Below are 23,840 nucleotides of genomic sequence, written 5' to 3' on the forward strand. Positions count from 1 at the left end.
CTGGATCAGATAACCAGACACCCGCACCCCTGCTAGAGCCGCGAGAGGCCTGGGCCGGGGTAGAGGCCGAGGACGTCCACACGGTGCAGCCAGAGCACCTAGACGAGCTGCTACAGAGGAGCCACCAGTAGCACCAGTTGGAGGGTATGCACCTGAGATGCCTTTTACTACACCAGCTCTCCAGGAGACTCTAGCTAGTTTCTGAGCATGTTCAGCACTTGGCTTAGACAGGATTGATACCTCTTGCTCCTGCCATATCCCGGGCTAGGGGAGGAGGGCAGACTCCCGTTACCGGTACCCCAGAGCAACAGGTTCAGGTAGACTAGGATCCAGAGATCATAACAATACAACCGGTAGCTCCAGTTCAGCCTGAGGTTACGGTAGTAGCTTCTGAGGCAGAGCAGCTCAGACTCGAGAGGTACCAGAAGTACCACCCACCTACTTTCAGTGGCTTGGCGTCAGAGGATGCCTAGGGTTTTCTTGAGGAGTGCCACCATATCCTCTGTACTATGGGTGTTGCAGAGACTAGTGGGGTTTCTTTCACTATATTCCACCTTAGAGGATTGGCCTATCAGTGGTGGCGCACATACGAGTTGGGTAGTCTGGCTGAGGCAGATTCACTCACTTGGACCCAATTCTCAGATATGTTTTTGAGGGAGTATGTTCCCCAGAGTCTCAGAGATGCTTGGCGTGCAGAGTTTGAGCAGTTGTGCCAGGGCTCTATGACCGTGTCAGAGTATACAGTATGATTCAGTGACTTGGTCAGGCATGCACTAGCCTTGGTTGCTACTATCTGAGAGCGATTTCGTCAGTTTATTGAGGGGCTCAACCCCAGCATCAGATTGAGCATGGCCTGAGAGTTGGAGATTGATATTGCTTACTAGCAGGTAATAGGGATTGCTAGGCGGTTGGAGGGTATGCTGACTCGGGATAGAGAGGAGAGAGAGGCCAAAAAGTCTCGAGAGTCTGGCACTTACAGTGGTACTCTTGCCCTAACTACAGCTCGTCAGGCCAGAGGTTATATGGGTCGCCCTGTTCATTCAGCACTTCTAGCCGTCAATGGTGCTCCGTCCACTACTAGGCCCCAGGATCCTTATTATGCACCACCAGTGTCTAGTGTGCCTCATACACGGGGTGCTTCTAGTGGTCAATCCAGTCGATTAGCCCCGAGCCAGTCGCATCATCCATGTCCTCTGAGATCTTTTTTTGAGTGTGGCGACACTCGCCATTTGGTGAGGGATTGCCCCAGATTTAAGAGGGGTGCACCTCCACAATTATCTCAGGCACCGCGTGCTCCACCGGGTCCTCAGGCTATGATTGTAGCACCAACTACCAGCCCACCCGCACAGCTAGATAGAGGTGGAGGTCGAACATGTAGAGGTCGCCCTAGAGGGGGAGTCCAAGCCAGATATTATGCCCTTCCTGCTAGGATGGAGGTAGTTGCATCATATTCTGTTATCATAGGTATTGTTCCGGTTTTTCATAGAGATGCATCAATCTTATTTGATCCAGGCTCTACTTATCCCTATGTGTCATCTTATTTTTCCCCGTATTTGGTATATCCCGTGATTCTCTGAGTTCACTTGTTTATGTATCTACACTCGTGGGTGATTCTATTGTTGTTGACTGTCTGTATAGGTCGTGTTTGATTGTTCTTAGTGTTTTTGAGACCAGAGCCAATTTATTATTGCTCAGTATGGTAGATTTTGATGTTATTTTGGGCATGGACTGGTTGTCTCCCTATCACGCTATCCTTGATTGTCATTCCAAGACAGTGACATTACCTACGCCAGGTCTACCACAGCTAGAGCGGAGAGGTACCTTGGATCATGTTCCTAGCAGGGTTGTTTTATTTCTTAATGCTGATCGAATAGTTGAGAAGGGGTGTGATGCATATCTAGCCTATGCGAGATATGTTAGTGTTGATACTCCGACCATCGAGTCTGTTATAGTAGTGAGGGATTATTCAGATGTATTCCCGGCGGATCTTCCAAGCATGCCGCCTGACAGAGATATTGACTTCGGTATTGATTTGTTACCGGGCACTCAGCCCATTTCTATTCTACCTTATCGGATGGCCCCAACAGAGTTGAAATAGTTAATGGAACAGTTGCAAGAGTTGCTCGATAAGGGCTTCATTCGGCCCAATGTATCGCCTTGGGGTATTCCTGTCTTGTTTGTGAAGAAGAAGGATGGCTCTATACAAATGTGTATTGATTATCGCAAGTTGAACAAGGTTACAGTGAATAACAAGTATCCATTGTCATGTATTGATGACTTATTTGATTAGCTTCAGGGTGCCAGAGTGTTCTCTAAGATTGACTTGCGTTCAGGCTATCATCAGTTGAAGATTCAGGAGCTAGATATCCCGAAGACTACTTTCAAGACTCGGTATGGTCATTACGAGTTCCTTGTGATGTCTTTTGGGCTGACCAACGCCCCAACAACATTTATGCACTTGATGAACAGTGTATTTCAGCCCTATCTTGACTCATTTGTCATTGTATTTATTGATGACATTCTGGTGTACTCCCGAAGTCGGGAGGATAATGAGCAGCACCTGAGGACTGTGCTTCAGACCTTGAGAGAAAAGAAGTTGTATGCAAAATTTTTGAAGTGTGAATTCTGGTTATATTCTGTGGTATTTTTGGGTCATGTAGTATCGAGTGAGGGGATCAAGGTAGACCCGAAGAAGATTGAAGCAGTGCAGAGTCGGCCCAGACCATCCTCAACTACGGAGATTCGGAGTTTTCTTGGCTTGGCAGGGTATTACCGTCGATTTGTAGAGGGTTTGCATCACCTATGACTAGATTGACCCAGAAGGTTGCTCCGTTCAGGTGGACTGAGGAGTGTGAGGAGAGCTTTCAAAAGCTCAAGACTGCTTTGACTACAGCCCTAGTGCTAGTGTTGCCTACCGGATCGGGGTCCTATACGGTGTATTGTGATACATCGCGTGTTGGTCTCGGTGCGATGTTGATGCAGGACGGTAGGGTGATTGCCTACGGGTCTAGACAGCTGAAGGTGCATGAGAAGAATTATCTTGTCCACGACCTTGAGTTAACAGCTATTGTTCATGCCTTGAAGATCTGGTGGCACTATTTGTATGGTGTTTCTTGTGAGGTTTTCACCGATCACCGGAGTCTTCAGCATCTGTTTAAATAGAAGAATCTTAACTTGCGGAAACAAAGATGGTTAGAGTTGCTTAAGGATTATGACATCACCATTCTCTATTATCCCGGGAAAGACAATGTGGTGGCTGATGCCTTAGTCGCAAGGCGTAGAGTTTGGACAGTTTAGCATATCTACCAGTAGCAGAGAGGCCTTTAGCCTTGGATGTTTAGGCCTTGGCTAATCGGTTCATCAGATTGGATGTTTCCGAGCTGAACAGAGTGTTGGCTTGTGTGGTTTTTCAGTCTTCTCTTTATGATCGTATCAAGGAGTATCAATATGATGACCCCCATCTGCTTGTCCTTAAGGATACAGTTCAACACGGTGATGCCAAAGAAGTCACTATTGGAGATGACAACGTGTTACAGATGCAGGGCAGGCTATGTGTGCCTAATGTAGATAGTTTGCATGAGTTGATTCTCCAGGAGGCTCACTATTCGCGGTAATCCATTCACCCAGGTGCCGCAGAGATGTATCAGGATTTGAGGCAACACTATTGGTGGAGGGGGGATGAAGAAGGACATAGTGGAATATGTAGCTCGTTGCCTAAATTGTCAGCAAGTGAAGTATGAGCATCAACGACCGGGTGGATTTCTTCAGAAGATAGATATTCCAGAGTGGAAATGGGAGCAGATCACTATGGATTTCGTTGTTGGGCTCCCATAAACTCAGAGGAAGTTCGATGCAGTTTGGGGTGATTGTTGATAGATTGACCAAGTCAGCTTATTTCATTCCTGTGGTTACTACTAACTCTTCGGAACAGCTGGCTCAGGTTTACATCCGCGATATTGTCAAGCTTCATGGCGTATCGGTATCTATCATCTCTGAACGGGGTGCACAGTTTACATCACGATTTTGGAGAGCCGTACAATGTGAGTTGGGTACTCGTGTGGAGTTGAGTACATCATTTCACCCTCAGACGGAGGGACAGTCCGAGCGTACTATTTAGATATTGGAGGATATGCTTCGTGCGTGTGATTGATTTTGGGGGTTCTTGGGATCAATTCTTGCCACTTGCAAACTTTGCCTACAATAACAGTTATTAGTCGAGCATTCAGATAGTGCTGTACGAGGATTTGTATGGTAGACAGTGCCGGTCTCCAGTGGGTTAGTTCGATCCGGGCGAGGCTAGGCTATTGGGTACAGACTTGGTTCAGGATGCCATGGAAAAAGTTAAATTGATTTAGGATCGACTTCGTACAGCCCAGTCTAGGAAAAAGAGTTATAAGGATTGGAAGGTTCGCGACGTTGCATTCATGGTTGGGGAGCGGGTCTTGCTCCGCGTTTCGCCCATGAAGGGTGTTATGAGGTTCTGAAAGAAGGGCAAGTTGAGCCCAAGCTATATCGGGCCTTTTGAGATCCTCCAGAAGTATCACGGCGATCCATCTCATGTGTTAGACTTCAGCTCAGTCCAGTTGGACAAGGACCTATCCTACGTTGAGGAGCCAGTGGCCATTTTGGACAGGCAGGTTCGAAAGTTATGGTTAAAGAACATCGCTTCAGTAAAGGTTCAATGGAGGGATCATACGGTCGAGGAGGCGACTTTGGAAACCAAGCATGATATGTGCAACATTTATCCTCATCTTTTCACCACTTCATGTATGTCTCTATACTCGTTCGAGGATGAACGTATATTTTAAGAGGGGGAGGATGTAACGACCTGACCGGTTGTTTTGAGAGAATTAGCCCCGAACCGCTATTGTTTCTCCATCTACTTCAGTTAGTGGTTATGTAACTTGCCGGGAGGATTTTGTTTTGGTTTCGGAGTGATATGGGACATATAGTCCCTAAAATGGAGGTTTAAGTCATAAGAATTAATCGTAGTTCGAACTATATGAAGACGACTCCGGAATGGAGTTTTTACAGTTCCTATAGCTCCGTAGGGTGATTTTGGTCTTAGGAATGTGTTCAAATGATGAATTGGAGATCCGTAGGTCATTTTAGCGTCAATTGCTGAATGTTGGAAATTTGATGAATTTTGGGAAGTTTGACCGGGAGTAAAAGTTTTGATATCGGGTCGGATTCCGATTCCGGAAGTTGTAGTAGGTCCGTAATGTCAATTATGACTTGTGTGCAAAATTTGAGGTCAATCCGACTTGATTTGATATGTTTCGGCATCGGATGTAGAAGTTTGAAACTTTGAAGTTCATTAGGCTTGAATCGATGTGTAATTCGTGTTTTTAGCATTGTTTGATGCGATTTAAAGGCTTGACTAAGTTCGTATAATATTTTAGGACTTGTTGGTATGTTTGGTTGAGGTTCCGGGGTCCTTGGATGGATTCCGTATGGCTAACGGATAAAATATTGGACTTTGAGCATAGCTGAAGCTTTGTTATGTCTGGTGTAATCGTACCTGCACATTTTGGGCCGCAGGTGCGGCACCGTAGAAGCAGCCTTTGAGCCCCAGAAGTGGAAATGATATTGTCTAGCTGAGCCCTTAGATGCGGTCATGGACCCGCAGAAGCAGTGCATTTTTAACCACAGAAGCGGTGCATTTTTCCCAAAAGTGAGGCTGCAAATGCAGTTAAGTGATCCGCAGAAGCGGAAGTCCTGGGAAGTGTTTAAAACCGAAGGGCTTCGTGATGTTTTGTCATTTTGGACTTTGGAAACTCGGTCTAGGTCGATTTTGTTACACCCCATGTTTTCGTACGTAAGAGTACGTAGTAAGTCAATTGATGTAAGCTTAGAAATGAAATCATATTTGAAAAGTTTACAAAGTTAGTTAATCATGTTAATGTGGAGGTTACAAATATTTAAGAGCATGGATACCAAGTACCAAGAGGTTTTGAAGGTTTAGAAGCTAAACGAATTGAAGGAAATAAGTTGCGTCGAAAGTCGACAAGTTGGGAATGTTATAACATGTATTTTTGGGGTGAGACTAGTGAGCTAAACATTATATGGAGATTATGTTATGATTTATTCTAGTCGTATGATAGTCGTGTGTTATGTTTTGAAGTAAAGCGAGTTGTGGAACAAAAGTTGGAAATGGTCATCACAAGTTGCATTCATAAATGTGTTAAAACTTTGGTCAAATGTAACTGAGCTTTTCTCCCAATATACTTAAAATTAGGGGATTCTCTACCTACCAAAATGAATATCTACGAGTCTAGTTTCTAACGCATTAAATCATTCATCGATACGACATCAGAGTAGATAGATATTGGCGTTTTTGCAAGACCATGCAAGCAGCTCTCAATGGGACCCACTTAGGCGATGGACGACCCTTGATCATTTTAAAGGACTTGGACGGCTTATTGTTTTATCATTTTCGACCAAGGACAGTTCCCAAACCCTCTCAACACCTCTCTAATAGTTCTCAAGGGTTACAAGTCGAATCCAATGGTATTTTATCTAAACCTAACCTCAAAAGTTAGTCTAAGTGAAGAAGAGAGTCTCTATGGTGTTGTGATGTGATTAAGGACGCTTATAAGCTAAGAGAAGTTTTGGTTCAAGTTTTTACAGATCATTTAAGGTATGTATAACACCCTATTTCTTGGGATTAATCTTATATATGTGTTGTTTATGTTATTTGGATGAAGAATTATAATATAGAACTTGAAGTTGTATAAGAAATTGTTGTCTCTTATTGGACTATTTTGGAGTTGTTTATATGACTTCATATGGATGGAAATCGTGGGGAATAGCTTGGTTATAATGTTCTTATTGTTGTTATGCTTGTCATTATGTTGAGTATGTTGATGATGTTGTAAATAGGAGAAGAAGCAACCACACAATACCTAGAAGTTGTTCATGTCGTTGTTTTATCTTTTGGGGCTGTTTGATGTTACTTTTATGATGGATATAAGGTTGGTATGTCATGTCAAAATATATGTTTATATGCTGGACCTATTTTTGGTGTTGTAAGTACAAGGGAGATGGGAAAAAGAGTTGAGGTTTGGTTCCAATCCAAGCTTGCCGCTCGTCATGTTAAATAACAGTTTTGTGTGCGACGTTGGTGCACTTGTTGTTGTGTAGATTGATTGGTGTTGTTGGGCTGTTGGTATATAGTATTGGAGAAGGTCCTTGTTACAGGGGACATATTGCCTAGATTTACGTAAATGAGCTACTAGCTTAAGGTACTGACTTAGCCCTTACTCAGCACCGATTTTGAATCTCCTTATGCTATTGTAGACTGAGTTGAGTTGTTTGAAGAGTTGCTTGGAAGCTATTAAGGACTCAACAAGGTTAAGGTATGTTAAGGCTAAACCTTTCATTCATTTTGGCATGATCTCGTACCTACATTTGTTTGATAACGAGACATAAAGAGATGTCCGTATTCCTGAATTTATTTATATTATCCTAGTCTCATAAGTTATAGTATTCTCTCTTATTAGGACTTTCTATTCAGTTAAGTATTGTCTTCTTTTATCTAATAGAGCATAGAGTCTATATATATATATATATATATATATATATATATATATATATATAGTATTACAATATTTTCACCACTACTGAGCTATAATCGGTAGGCAGGCCCCTATTGGAAAACCTCTGATCAAATGGTGAGTTATATACCGAGCCTAATGTGGCTAGCGCGTATGAGCGATCCCAGAATGACCGAGATACAAGCCTTAATATGGCCGAGCGCATGTGAGCGAGCCTACTATGGCATAACAGTTATATGTACCGAACCTATCTATTTTATTTACTATATTGAGAGAGTTGAGTTAGTATCAACAGGTAAGCATATCTTCAAATCATCTCTGACTCAGTTACTTTTAGTTATTATATTATCAGTTCAGTTTCAACTTTCAGTTATTTTGTTACCTTACATACTCGGTACATTATTTTGTATTGACGTCCCTTTTGCTGGGGATGCTGCATTTCATGCTTGTAGGACCTGATAGACAACTGGATAGACCTTCCCAGTAGACAGAGTCAAACATCATCTTGGTTGGTAAGCTCCACTCCCTCGGAGTTACCAGGTCTTGACCTTGGAGTCCATTTTATATATAAAGGTTTGATGGGTAGGTCGAGGCCCTGTTCCGACCATGACACAATTCAGTTATCTCTAGAGGCTTGTAGACGAGTCCTGTATATTTTGTATATCAGTAGATATTCACGGTGTCCTCATAAGCCTGCATATTTATATATATATATATATATATATATATATATATATATATATATATATATATATATATATATATATATATATATATGAGCTTTTGGGTATATTTACCCCTCAGATGAGAGAAATGATATTTTCAGATGATTCAGATTATGGCCTTATCGTCCTAAGTCGAGGGTTACCCCTCCTGAGTTCATAGTAACAGAGTGGTACGCTCAGACCAAAATGGAACCGAGTGTCAGCCATGCCTCCCAAGGTTTGGGGCGTGACAAACTTGGTATCAGAGTAGTTCTATCCTAGGGAGTCTACAAGTCATGTCTAGTAGAGCCTTGTTTATAGATGTGTTGTGCACCACATTATATAAATATGAAGCTACAAGGCATTTAGGAGTCTGTTACCCTTCTTTCAAATCCAAATCGTACTATAAAGCTGAGTCATAAGAGTTCGAGCCAAGACTTATGTTTGCTAATGATATAAAGATGCTTTCAATTAGAAAAAATTACAGCTAGCAAGAGGGATAATATAGCAACAAATAAGGGCACTAATATATAGAGAGTTCTTGACGACGTGACCCTGTTTGAGGCCCTATCAGATCGTGCATACCAGATGTGCAAATTTCCAGCTTAACCCCAGAAGATGGGAATATCAAATACACCCCGTGAATAGCAGGTCATGGGAGTATCATAAGGTAAAAGTTTAAGTTTAAACATGTAATTGAAGCAAGGTGAAGAAGGGTACGAGGTACCTATTAGTGAAGATTATCAATATTTACAATTCAGGCAGAGAAATACAATTACTGTGAGTTTACTTTCAACAGTAATAGAGGCATGTACAATTGGCCACACCCATATCAGTTATGCCAAATGTAATCTAACAGATATAGTTTAAGATAATGATGGGATATCAGGATCCAGCTGGGGTTAGAGTAACCCAAAATGGTGGAATGAGCCGGGGAAGCTAAAAGTGAAACAAGGTTTTGTTGAAGTTTTCAGAATAATGTGATAGACAAAAATATTAGCAGGAGAATAAGAAGAGAGTAAATAAAGCATTACGATTAAGGTATGATAAATGGGTGATAACGGTGAATCAAAATATGACAAGATGACAGAGTCTATAGTCAAGTGAAGGAAAAGACAAGAGGTGACATGCCTTGAGACAATAAGAGAGTATAAGCTTGTGACTCCCACGTGATTACCAAAAAGCTAAGTTAAACCCCGGGAGTAATAAAAATTAGTATGGACTAGTAAAAACGATAAAACCGAACTTGATTTAGGGACTGAAGGATTTGATAATAGTCATCATCGTGAGAATTTCATAGATCACATTTTGGCAATGATAGGATGGACAATGGAATAATAACCTTTAATGGTCATTCAGGAAGACGCTTCCCTAAAGAAAGCACTGTGAGCAGAGTTAAACTTAAGGAACTAAGTGTGCCAATTATACTAGGTGTCACCCTCGCATGTAAGAAATTCAATTATCCCTGGTAGAGAAGGGTTACTGCAAGGCGAGTAATAGTAAGTGAAGACGTGAAAAGACGCCAAGGATGAAGAGGTAAAACATATATAGGTAAATCTTCATAGCATTAAATGCTAGTACACCCCTAAAGGGGGCAAGATGGTATGATCTGGTATTAAGTCGGAGTTATGTAGTTCAAGTAGCTATGGAATAGTAAAGGCATAATGCGGTAAAAAGGCAAAAGGAATGAGATTGCATTTATTGAGATCCTACATATATGTTACGACTCCAGAACATTATTCAAGCACGATGCCAGGGAGAGGCAGTAAGGGTTCCTGACCAGGATGTTATTGATAAATAAGTATTAATGGACACTTCATACATTAGGAGCCAGTGCGAAAGGCAAGTTAAGACAAAAGACATAACCCAAGAGAGGTTACACAGAATATAGATATGAGCATGGACTGAGGAGTAGTTATGTAATGACCCGGTCGGTCATTTTGAGAGTTATAGCCCCGATACCCTATTTACTGTTTCCCCCATATCGTTTTCTACTTATGTGACTTGCCGGGAGGTTCTGTTGTTGGTTTCAGAGTGTTTTGGGTCACTTAGTCCCTAACACAGAAGCTTAAGTTCTAGGATTTTGGCCGTAGTTGGAACTATGTGAAGATGACTCCAGAATGGAGTTTCGTCGGTTCAGTTAGCTCCGTTGGGTGATTTTGGACTTAGGAGCTTGTCCGAATTGTGAATTTGAGGTCTGTAGCTAATTTAGGCTTGAAATGGCGAAAGTCGAAATTTTGGAGATTTAGACCGGAAGTGGTCCTTTGGATATCGGGGTCGGATTCTGATTTCAAAAGTTGGAGTAGGTCCGTAATGTTGATTATGACGTGTGTGCAAAATTTGAGGTCAATTGGACATGGATTGATAGGTTTCGGCATCAGTTGTAAAAATTTGAAGTTTCAAGTTCATTAAGTTTGGAGTGGAGGGTGATTCGTGTTTTTGTTATTGTTTGACGTGTTTTGAGAGCTCGACTAAGTTCATAAGGTGTTTTAGGACTGGTAGGTATGTTTGGTTGAGGTCCCGGGGGCCTCGGGTTAATTTCAGGTGGTTAACAGATCATTTTTGGACTTGTTGGAATTGCTGAAGTTTTCTGGTTTCTGGTGTTTCGCACCTGCGGTGGGGAGACCGCAGGTGCGGGATCGCACATGCGAAAGGTGTAGTGCATACGTGGAGTGGTATGGGAGCTCAGGGGTCATAGTTGCGAGGTAATATTCCACATCTGTGATGACCGCAGATGCGCGTAAGGAGCGTAGGTGCGAAGAGAGACCGTAAAAGCGGACCAGATTCCGCAGACGCGCACTCGTAGGTGCGGGCCTTTCATTGCAAATGCGGACCCAGCCTTTTAAGTCATTCCCGCACCTGCAAGGGAAATTCTGCAGGTGCGATGTCGCTGGAGCAATTGTAGGCCCGCAGATACGAAATTGCTGGGCAAAAAAAGGGCAAGTTCGAGATTTTTTCCCCATTTTCAATTTTGGGACTTTGAGAGCTCGAAATAAGGCGATAATTCAAAGATATTTTAGAGAGAGCATTTGGGTAATGATTCTTAACTCCTTTTTGTTGGTATTCCATTAATCTATAGTTGATTTCATCATTAAATTAAGGAATTTGGGTGAGAAATTTGGGGAAAAGGTTGGAAGTTGTTCAACTAAGTTTTTGAGATTTGATTGGGACTTTGATATCGGATCTGGATAATTTTGGTACGAGTGAACTCGTGAGTGAATGGGTGCTCACATTTTGCAACTTTTACCCGATTTCGAGACGTGAGCCTGGGAAGGCTTGTTAGGGCGATTTTCGAATTTTTTGTTAAATTCTTAATTTCATTAAGTTGATTAGCCTATTATAGTTGTATTTATGATATATAATTGTGTTTGGCTAGATTTGGGCCATTCAGAGTAGGATAATCGAGGAAAGGGTATTCTTATGGATTGATTTGAGCTTAGTTTGAGGTAAGTGGCTTCCCTGACCTTATGTGGGGGAAATCCCCTTAGGATTTGATACTGTTGTAACATTTTTGTGATATGTGAGCGCCGTGTACGCGAGGTGACGAGTGCATACACGGGCTAAATTTGGAAGTATTGGTTCTTGCTGAGTAGTCTTCTTTTAAATTCTTTAACTGAGTTGCTCTAGTATATGTAGTGATCATGTTTAGTCTAGTATCACATGTTTACGTGCCCTAACTCTTACTTGCTATATGTGCAACATGCTTAGTTGAATTACCTGCTTATTTGATTTGATTTATATCATTAACTGTGAGATTCTTGCTGTAAATTCGTTGTTTCCTTCAGATATCTGTTGCATATTTACTTTGGGACTACAAGGCGGTTCCTCGGGAGATCCCCCTCTACTGCATATTTACTTTTGGGACTACGAGGAGATTCCTCGGGAGATCCCCCAGTACTGCATATTTACTTTGGGACTACGAGGCGATTCCTCAGGAGATCCCCCTGTACTGCATATTTACTTTTGGGACTACGAGGCGGTACCTTGGGAATGCACCTGTTATTTACCTCTATTTGCCATGTTGTTCACTTCTCAGTCATTTTGTTATATTATTATATCATCTGTCTTACTTTTCTATTATTTTCAATAGGGCCTGACCTGGCCTCGTCACTACTCTACCGAGGTTAGGCTTGGCACTTACTGGGTACTATTGTGGTGTACTCATACTACGCTTCTGCACATCTAAGTCCTCGAAGTCCCCCTCTATCCTTATCATGTTGTTTTCCTTATTTTAGTAGACTCTGATGTATAGAGACATTAGTATTTCTCTTAGAAGCTTATGACTTGTTTCTACCGGGTTTTGGGAGATTGTAGTTCTTTGACTTGCAGTTTTCATTTATTATAACTATTGGGGTTTGAGTTTCAGACTCTTATTATGTTATTCTGCAATTTGTTAGGCTTACCTAGTCTTAGAGACTAGGTGCCATCACGACATCCTACGGAGGGTGGATTGGGGTCGTGACAAGTCAGTAGTTGATCAAGGAAGACCATAGTAATGGCTAGATAAGAGGTCTTAGATAAATCAGCAGATCATGCAAGATAAACGTAGTGAAACCCAGCACAGGAAATTCAGCCTGACAGATATGACATCGTAATCCTTAAGATATATTCAGATTGGAGTTGGGTAGTTAAAGATATCGTATAAGTATTACAAAAATAAAAGAGAGTGCTACTGGGGAGATAGTCAAAATCTTAGTTCAGAAGTAACCATACGAGCACAAGGTCACAACGGTAAGTAACTAAGGATAATTATAGGCGAGTAAGTACATCAAAATATTTGTCGGGTATACGATGTAAAAAGCTCCCAGCTTTACATGAGTCATAGGGTCTTCCCTAAGTGCTAAAACGAAAGAATAGCTGAGAAAATAAGGAAGAAGGCTTCAACATAAGCATAGTGACCTAAAGAAGAAATGATCTTGTAAGAACAGTCTCATTACAACATTGTATGCACTCTAAAACAAAGTGGAACCTGTCGTGACTAAGGAATGTGAAGTAAAATCAAAAGTAATATTCGAGATCATATGAGTTGCACGAAATTCAAATAGGCGTGGCATTAAGATAATCTAAGTATTCATGCAACAAGTGGAAGAACAACCAGTAAAAGTAATTGCTTACTTTTAAAGAAAGCTGAGAAGGCACGAAAGGAATTATTTGATCAATGACCCAGAGTTAGTTACATTATGAACGCACTTAAGATTTCGGACTATTATCCATGCAACATATATGTTGACATTCCTACAGCTAGAGAAGACTCCACTATAACTTAAAAGAAAGAATTGAGTCCACCTCACAGCCAAAGGATTGAATTGAAGATTATACTATGGTTGTTTCATAGCGCCCATGAAAGGCGAAAGTAATAACTAATACCTTGAGCCGCAGATCGGAAGATAACTTAAGCCTACTTAAAGGCTGAGAGAGAAGAAAAAACTAAAGAGTTACATCATCTAAGTAAATTAAGAGTCTAATTATTAGATCTAGATAATTAGAGAAATTATGATTCAAAATATTGCAGAATCACTCTTAATATCGGAGGTACGATAGAGATAGTACAACGACCATATTCTATAACGGCCCTACAATAAAGCCAGTTGGAAAAGTACCAGCCTCATAAGGAGTAATTATGAAGCTCTCACCGGATTGTGTATGTACTAGAGGTGCATGTATTATAGAAGAGCTTCAAGTTGTGGACATGAATTCCACCTATGTGGAAGGAAGGTTATGAATACGACAGAAGATGCAATGCAAGATTTAAAGATAAGAAAGGTAAAGGTAAATAAGGTAGAGATACTAAAGTGCAAAAGGTTGTGAATAGTCCATACTTCAGATAGAGGGCTAGAAGTGTCGTGATTCAGGATCCACAAATGATAGTGGTGTCGTGAGTGACATATCTTCTAGCTATGGTTTCCAAGTATCGAGAGGTCTAGGTAAGAGAGTAAAGAAGAGTTAGAGACGATGTGATGTTTTGATTGAAGTTCCAGAATAAGATAAGGACATCTATGGTGCTAGCAAGTTAAAGGAAGGTTGTGAGTAGTATAAATAGATATGTGTAGCTCACAAAATAAAGTATGGTAGAGCGACAAGGTTTTAGGTAGACAGGAGTAAGGATAAGAAAAGGTGAGTGAGAAGGTGATGAGAATAAGTAAGTCCTCGGGATTAAACCCATCAAAATAAGAGAGCTGATGGTTTCTGTAAGTTATAAAAAGCTCAGTATAGCTTGAACGAACTCAGAGGAGTTTAAGACTAGGGGCATTTAGAAAAGATGGAATACTGCCCTGGTAGTAGAATGAGAGTGTAATTGTGATAATTGATAAGAGGATGACAATTAGGCCTTCGATTGAGTACAAATTCAAAGAGAAGTCATTTCATGAATTGCATTGGATTAGAATACCCCCATACGCTGAATCACGTTGGGATGCTATAACATATGGTTATTGAAGTTTAGTATCATTCCTAGGTGGATCAGGAAAATAACTGTAGATGTTCCCGATGAGACATGAGCCCTAGTGAAAATGTTTTACGTAAGAGGTTTCAAGTTATCAGTTGTAGATTATAGATAAAAATTAAGATGAATCAATAATAGATGGATAAAGGTTACAAAGTATGAGATGAGATTAGGTTGTCATTCTTAAGATGAACAATAATTAGGAAGCATTAAGGGACTTAAATTTATAAATATAAGATAAGCAGCGAGAGAGTAACCTGGAGTTTGGCAGCAGACCTTGATAATAATAAATCAACGTAAGTGTTATGGTATAGTATAAGCTATCTAGATATAGTAAAGCCATAAGCATAGCTAACCGAGGCTATGAATTAAGATATAGAAATAGTCGTAAGTTCGACAAGTACCGAGTGAAGAACTCCAGTACACCTCTAGATGCCTAGATGGACAACTTGTCATAGTTCTGTATATGTTCACAAAGTGAGGCCTAGAGATTGGCTAAAAGTTGGAGGACAAAGGATAAAAGATTCACATAGGCACACATATAAGGACATAGTCGTACAGGCTGCATGACATAAGGTAGCAATAGTTACGAGATTGGAAGAATTTCGACCACAAGTCGTGGTGTGAGAAACAGGCCTAAAGGGGGGAATGCCCTGGCCTATGGATTTATTCGCAGAACTGTTGCCTAGATGGAAATGATAGAAGTAAAGTATTTGTAAGAGCTATAGGTTTTGAGACTAATAAGCGCATCAGTCAACATTCGAGGACGAATGTTCCAAGGGGGGAATGATGTTACACCCTATGTTTTCGTACGTAAGAATACGTCGTAAGTCAATTGATGTAAGCTCATAAATAAAATAATCTTTGAAAATTTTACAAAGTTAGTTAATCATGTTAATGTGGAGGTTACAAATATTTAAGATCATGAATATCAAGTACCAAGAGGGTTTGAAGGCTTAGAAGCAAAACGAATTGAAGAAAATAAGTTGTCGAAAGTCGACAATTAGGGAATGTTATTACATGTATTTTTTGGGGTGATACTAGGGTGCTTAACATTATAATGAGATTATGTTATGATTTATTTTAGTCGTATGATAGTCGTGTGTTATGTTTTGAAGTCAAGCGAGTTGTGAAACACAAGGTGAAAAAGGTCATCACAAGTTGCATTCATAAATTTGTTGAAACTTTGGTCAAATGTAGCTGAGCTTTTCTCCCAATATACTTGAAATTAGGGGATTCTCTACCTACCAAAATGAATATCTACGAGTCTATATATATGTACAATATTATAATATTTTCACCACCACCGAGCTGTAATCGGTAGGCATGCCCCTATTGGGCAACCTTTGATTAGATGGTAAGTTATATACCGAGCCTACTGTGGCCGAGCGCCTATGAACAAGCCTAGAATGGTTGATATAAAGAGCCTAGTATGGCCGAGCACCTATGAATGAGCCTACTACGGCATAGCAGTTATATGTACTGATCCTTATAAGGCCGGCCAACTATTTTATTTACTATATTGAGAGAGTTGAGTCAGTATCAACATGTAAGAATATCTTTAGATCATCTTTGACTCCTAGTTACTTTTAGTTATTATATTATCAATTTAGTTTCAGCTTTCAGTTATTTTGTTGTCTTACATACTCGGTACATTATTTTGTACTGACGTCCCTTTTGCTGGGGATGCTTCATTTCATACCTGCAGGACCTGATAGACAGTTGGATAGACCTTCCCAGCAGACAGAGTCAAACATCAACTTGGTTGGTAAGCTCCACTCCCTCGGAGTTTCAGGTATAGACCTTGGGGTCCATTTTATATATACATGTTTGATGGGTAGGTCGAGGTCCTGTCCTGACCATGGTACAATTCAGTTATCTCTAGAGGCTTGTAGACGAGTCCTGTATATTTTGTATATATGTAAATATTCATGGCGGCCTCATCAGCCTACACAGTTATATATATATATATATATATATATATATATATATATATATATATATATATATATATATATAGAGCATTTGGGTATGTTTACCCCTCATATGAGAGAGAGACGATATTTTCAGATGATTCAGAATATAGCCTCATCGGCCTAAGTTGAGAGTTACCCCTCCATACTTCACAGTTACAAAGTGGTACGCTCGGGCCAAATATGGCACCGAGTGCCGGCCACGCCTCCCAGGTTTGGGGCGTGACAGATGTTTGAGAGCATTTTTGAGGGATTTCTTGAGGTAAGTCCCTTGTGCTTATTTTTGATCAATAATCTTGCTTCTCCATTTATTTTCCCACCTAATTAGTGTGTATTTAAGGTGGAATTTGGGAGTTTGAGGCTAGAGATTTGGAGAGTTTGATTTGAGGATTTGAGGGTCGATTTGGTGTCCGATTTTGGTAATTTTGGTATGGGTGAACTATATATCGAATACGTGTTTGTATTTTATGACTTTTACCCGATTTCGAGACGTGGGCCCAAGTCGAAGTTTTGGGGTGATTTTTTGATTCTTCGCTAAAGTCGTAAATTTATGATTTAAATTAGTTCCTTGTAGTTTTATTCATGAGATGTAATTGATTTTGGCTAGATTTGGACCATTCGGAGTCAGAAAATCGAGGGAAATGCATCCTTATCTATTGATTGAGCAAGATTTGAGGTAAGTGACTTGTCTAACCTTATGTGGGGGAAATCTCCTTAGGATTTTGGTACTGTTGTAACAATTTGTGCAATATGCTTAGTTGAATTACCTGCTTTACTTGATTTGAATTAAATCTTTAATTGTAAGATTTTTGTTGAAAATAAGTGTTTCCCTTCGATTACCTGCTGCATATTTGTTTTGGGACTATGAGGTGTTTACTCGAGAGATCCCCCTTTACTGTATATTTACCTTGGGACTACGAGGTGTTTACTCTGGAGATCCTCCATGTACTGCATATTTACTTTGGGACTACGAGGCGTTTACTCGGGAGATCCCTCCTGTACTGCATATTTATTTTGGGGTTACGAGGTGTTTACTCGGGAGATCCCCCTGTCGTGCATATTTACATTTGGGACTACGAGGTTTACCTCTATTTACTGTGCTGATATTTTCTGAAACTTCTTATTGTTTAAATTCTCAGTCATTTCAAAATTCTATTATATTTTCTACCTTACTATTCTTTTAAATGAGTAGGGCCCTAATCTGAACTCGTGACTACTCTACCGAGGTTATTCTTGGCACTTACTGGGTACCGTTGTGGTGTACTCATACTACACTTCTGCACATCATTTTATGCAGATCCAGGTCCTTCCTATCAAACCAGATACCAGTGAGTTGGACCGCACGTGGAGACTGCAAGGTATATCTGCCAGCATCCGCAGACCTCGGAGTCCCCCTCTATCCTTACTATGTCATTTTTCTTATTTTTCTTTAGACTCTGATATATAGAGACACTTAGTATTTTCTCTTAGAAGCTTGTGATTCATTTTCACCGGGTTTTGGGAGTTGTAATTATTGAATGGTAGTTTTATAATCATTTCATGTGTTGAGAATTAGGCTTCAATTTTATATTATGTATTTCCGCAATTCTGTTAGTCTTACATAGTCTTAGAGACTAGGTGCTATCACGACATCCTACAAAGGGTGAAATGGGGTCGTGACAGTAACGTTGGTATCCTGTCTTTAGACAGGGTGACATTTTTACCTATTGATTTTGTTGTGCTCATTTTTATGCTTTCTTCTAGGTTCTGTTATGGAGATTGCTAAAAGGAACACAATGCAACGCGTCCTTTTTGAGAAGGAGGGTTGTTGATTCTTCCAACACGCCTCTGTCTTGACTGTTGTGCTCGCCCCTCCCTTGGCCCCGTCCCATGTCGAGGACGAGGAGATTTCACTGAATGACGCGGACTTGAGGGCCCGTAAGAGGAAAACCATAGATGTGGGAGTAGGTCTGCCTGCAACAATCAACTTATTTTGAGGATGGGATCATTGTGCAAGAGATCGCGATGATATTGATCGAGGGAGGTGTTGGGGCGGCCTCTGAGGTACATAGGTTGGAAGAGACTGGGGCTACTGCTCCTTTGCGACTTGAAGGGGAGAAAGATGTTATGAATGTCTCCGATGACGGTTTTGTGCAACCTAGGTGCTAGGAGGCCTCATCTTATGGACCATGTCAAGAGGTTTCTACTGCTGATAAGGGGAAAGACAAGATGCTTCTCAAGTAGGATGATGAGCAGGCTGAACTCGTTGGTGATGAGTCCGACTCCGACCTCGACCCTGAAGATCACGAGATGCTCGATAATAAGACCACTCAGGTTGAGGTTGGAGTAGAGGGCGGGTCGAGGAACATCACAATCCCAGTGAACGATGATTTACTTAAGAACACTAAGGATGTGATTCAGGCCTTTGGCCACTTCTGTACTAGCGTCGAGCATAGGATTCTTGGGTAACTGAGCGAAAGTAACTTTTCGAAGAGTAGTACCGGCCTCGCTCTCAGGGTAAATCGTTTCCTTCTTCTTTCTCTTTCCCTTTTCTTTCTCTTTCTCCCTTTCTTTCTCTTTATCCCTTTCTTTTTGCTTTGATTTTCTTCTAGGTCTTACCTTGTTAACCATTTTTTTTTGTACAGACGGTTATCCTAGAGAATGAAAGTGCATGGAGAGAGAAGAGGCAGAAGAAGATCTACCGGAAGATGCGATCGAAGTACGAGGAGTACTGGGGAAGGTACAAGGAGGCCGAGAGGCGGCTTCGTAAGGGGGGGGGGGGGGTGATGTGCCTACACTGAGGGAGGAGTTAAGGAAGAAAGATGAGGAGTTTCTCGCATTTGTGGAGCGACTAAGCACTCTTGCGCATTAAAGAGGAATGAGGAAAAGCTTGAGCTGAGCAGGGGCCTTGAAGCCCAGTATCGCGACCTCCAGAGTCAGGTCGATCAACTGCAAGATCAGTTGAATGAGTGCCCGTTCAAGATGGACGGGCTTGGGGGGAGGCAAATAGTAAGCAACAACCAATTAAGGAAGTGAAGTCCTCCATGATGGAAACTTGGAAAAGGGTTGCTCTTTTAGAGTTAGCGAACAGGACTCTTCGCGCAGACCGGGATAATATTTGATTGACGGCTGAGGCCAAAGAGGTTAGGCTCGAGGAGAGGATTGGTTGTGGAGGGTGAGAATGCCAAACTACTTGAATGACCCTTAACATCTTCTGCCTTTGACTTTTCGGGCATCCCTCGCGAGAAGTACGAGGATTGGATCCTTGTCGCGGCCCGAGTAGAGGTTGTTCGTGAGTTGGGTCAGACGGGCTTCATCTTTGAAATGACTTTGGAGTAGGCTCGAGCTAAGGCTTGTGAAGCCTGGTTGGCCTATGACTACGACCCCAACATCCTCAGCCTGAATTTGAGGATGATGATGAGGGAAACTTCCCTGAGCTCGAAGACAGCGCCTGGTGCGATCTTGTTTAGAACCAAGGAGGGATGGAGAGGGTGATGAAGATCAGGTCAGTGATGATCACTAGATGTTCCACCCTTTTTTAGCTCTTGTATTTTGTGCGTTTTCTTTCTCCTTTTTTATTGGCGTCTTCGTGCGCCTTTGTAAAGACCCTTATATAAAAGTTGGTTTTTGTTTTATACGCACATTTCTTATATTTGCATATTTCATTTATGTGCTTATGTGTTTTGCTTCTGTACTTCCTTTCTTCGTTGTCATTCTCTAGGTTGCGATAGTCCTATGGTTGTGTGGCCATGCGCCGAGGAGTTTTGTTCAAGCTAGACATAGATGCCTCTTAGTTAAGATGTAACCTAGGGTCGAATGGTTTTGTTCGATTTGGCCGAACGTAGCTGAGTCGTGGCCAAGGACCGATAGGTGTTGTTTGAGCTAGTCGAACATACCTTTTAGTAATATCATGCCCAAGGGCCGATAGGTTTGAATCCGACAAAGCTGATCATGAAGGACATGTCAAAAATCTTAAGAACCAAGTTCTTGAGATCATTTCTAATAGTTAGCAGCAATCTGCTGCACACGGCAAGGGAATAATGAGTGATCTACAAAACAATCTTGAAAAAGAACTGGAAGAGCTAAAAAATAGTTTTTATGATGCTGACTGTAGGAATAAAGTACTGCAAGAGAATTTTAAAAAAGCAAAGTAAGCAAATGGCAGAGCTCATCTGATGCACTAAATTGGCTAAATAAAAATTGCAACACAAATAAATCAGGAATTGGTTATAGGAAACATGTACCTAGGTTTTATCCCAAGTATGTAAGAATCTCTAATAATAAGATGTGCACTCACTGTGGGAAGGTAGGACACTTCAGATATACTTGCCCTGCCTTAAATCATGCTCAGTTCAAAAATACTTTTGGTTACTTAAACATGTGAAGAAAGAAGAAAAACCCTTAATCAATCCTACTTTTCAAACTAAGTATATTAAGGTCAATAAAAAAAATTATAGTTAACAGACTTCCCTTTTGGTAAAGAAGAGGTTTGATCCATCCTTTTTCAAATAAAAAATGATCCAAGCTTGTCTAGGTTCTCAAGACTAACTTGAGATTTTTGTTGCAGGCTAAAGTGAGAGAAAACAATCAAGACTGGTATCTAGACATTGGATGCTCAAGACATATGTCTGGAGAAAATGAAATATTTCCTCTCACTAACAACCTTCCAAGGAGGGAGCGTGTCATTTGGAAATGGGAAGAAATGACAAATAACATGTATTGGTAAGGTTGGTAAGTTACTCTCTCATGCTAGAGAAGATGTGTACTATGTCGTGGGACTTAAACACAATCTTCTTTGCATTTCTCAAATGTGTGATAAAGGTAATAAGTTAAGTTTAACTCCAAAATCTATATTGTCACTAAGTTGGATACCGATGAAATTATTCTAAAAGGCAAGAGTCATAACAATGTCTATAAGATATCCATTATGTCTCTTGCTTAGAGTGAGCATACATATTTATGTGTAGTGGAAGATGATCCACTATTGTCACATAGAAGACTGGGACATGCCAGTCTGTCTCAACTCAACAAGCTAACAGCAAAAGACCTGGTCCTCAGGTTACTAAAGGTTGAGTTCACATCAAACAAAGTCTGTGATGCTTTTGTCAGAGGTAAACATGTGAGGTCATCCTTTAAATCTACGAAAGTTGTCAGTACTTCCAAACCCCTGGAACTTCTTCACATGGACCTATGTGGACCAATGAGAGTTAAGAGCAGGGGAGGAAAGAGGTGTGTGTTTGTAATTGTTGTTGGCTTTCTAGGTACACATGGACCTTGTTTTTAGCATCAAAGGATGAAACTTTTGTTTTTTTTGTGTGTGTTTGTCAAAATGATTCAATAAAAACTAGGGAGTGTTGTATCAAGTATTAAAACAGACCATGGGACTGAATTTGAAAACTCTAAATTTCTAGAATTCTGTAGCACTCATGGCATTGACCATAACTTCTCTGCACCCGGAATTCCACAAAAAATAGTATTGTGGAAAGAAAGAATAGATCTATAGAAGATATGGGTAGGACTATGCTAATTGCTAGTGGACTGCCTAAGAGTCAATACTGCTTATTACTTGTTAAAGAGGTGCATGGTCAGACCCATTCTTGAGAAAACTCCTTGTGAGTTACTTTGAGGAAGAAATCCCAACATCACTCACCTAAACTCTTGGGTGTAACTATTTTGTGAACAACAATGAGAAAGAAGCTCTGTGTAAGTTTGATGACATATGTGATGAGGTAGTTTTCCTGGGTTACTCACAACAGAGTAAGGCTTACAAAGTTTTTAATAAAATAACTATGTGTGTTGAAGAAACATTTTATGTTATTTTGATGAATCTAATAACATGGATGAGAAAGGCTTGCAAGATGAAAACTATGATATAGTTCTTATTGATGAAGGAACTTCTAAAGAATCTGAACAACAACCTGAAGGGGGATCAGGGAATCCTGAAGACGATGGGAGTGATCAGGAAGAACATGGAACTACATTGACTGATACTCTGAAATGTGAAGTTGCAACCATTGGCCCTTGTCCTTTGGGTCACTCCCTTCTTGAACCATCTCTGGGTATGTAAGTTAGGCCATGGAAATATCAAATCTCGCACCCTCTTGAGACATTTTCTCCTGTAGCTAGAATGGAAGCTATAATAATGCTAAATGCTTTTGTTGCACACATGGATTTTACTCTATATCAGATGGATGTGAAGAGTGCATTCCTGAATGTTTACCTGAAGGAGGAGGTTTTGTTGAACAACCTCCGGGTTTTGACAGTGAAGAGTTCCTTGACCATGTTTTCAAGTTAGACAAGGCATTGTATGATCTGAAGAAGGCTCCAAGAGCCTAGTATGAAAGGCTTTCAAAAGTTTTCTTAACTAATAACTTTGTAACAGGTAAGGTGGACAACACATTATTTCTAAAGAACAAAGGAAAGAATCTTCTCATTATGCAGGTGTATGTGGATGCCATTATTTTGGGGTTACTACTGAAGCTATGAGCTAGGAATTGGCTAAAATGATGGGCAGTGAGTTTGAAATGAGCATAATGGGTAAATTGAATTCTTTCTTGGGATGCAGATCAAGCAGTCACCTACTGGAACTATGATCTATCATCAAAAAACTTTTGAACAAATTCAATATGGATTCTTCAAAGTCAATTGATACTCCTATTTCCATTGCAACAAAGCTGGATCTTGATGGCGAAAGTGTGGAGCAAAAGCTGTTCAGAGAAATGATTGGATCACTGCTGTATCTTACTGCCAGTAAGCCTGATATTGTGTTCAGTGTGGGTCTATGTGTAATATTTCATGCAAATACCAAAGAGTCTCACCTAAAAGTAGTCAAGAGAATACACAAATATCTTAAAGAGACTCCTGATTCTATGGTATCCAAGAGGATATAGCTTTGATCTAGTTGGTTATACAGATACAGGCTATGCATGGTTTCATGTTGACAGGAAAAGCACTTCAGGTGCAATACATTTTCTTGGTTTTTACCTAGTATCTTGGGGAACAAAGAAGCAAAACTCCATGGCTCTATCTACAGCTGAAGCAGAATATGTAACAATAACATCTTATTGTGCTCAATTGCTATGGGTAAGGCAGCAACTCAAGGACTATGATATTTTTGTTGATTGTGTTCTTATTTTCTGTGATAATACCAGTGCCATAAATATTACTAAAATTCCTTGTTAACATA

The 23,840-nt window shown here is 40.6% G+C and overlaps 1 protein-coding gene across 1 annotated transcript; it reads left to right on the forward strand.

The window, feature by feature from the left end:
* Positions 1 to 509: 509 nt before the first annotated feature.
* LOC138907885 (uncharacterized) lies at positions 510 to 18,486 on the forward strand. Its single transcript, XM_070198506.1, has 5 exons — positions 510 to 743; positions 888 to 1,464; positions 1,776 to 2,024; positions 16,411 to 16,497; positions 18,419 to 18,486. Exons 1-5 carry the CDS (start codon positions 510 to 512, stop codon positions 18,484 to 18,486), a joined length of 1,215 nt encoding a protein of 404 aa, XP_070054607.1.
* Positions 18,487 to 23,840: the final 5,354 nt, after the last annotated feature.

This window comes from Nicotiana tomentosiformis, chromosome 3 (genome assembly GCF_000390325.3).
Source record: "Nicotiana tomentosiformis chromosome 3, ASM39032v3, whole genome shotgun sequence".
NCBI classification, from domain to species: Eukaryota; Viridiplantae; Streptophyta; class Magnoliopsida; order Solanales; family Solanaceae; genus Nicotiana; species Nicotiana tomentosiformis.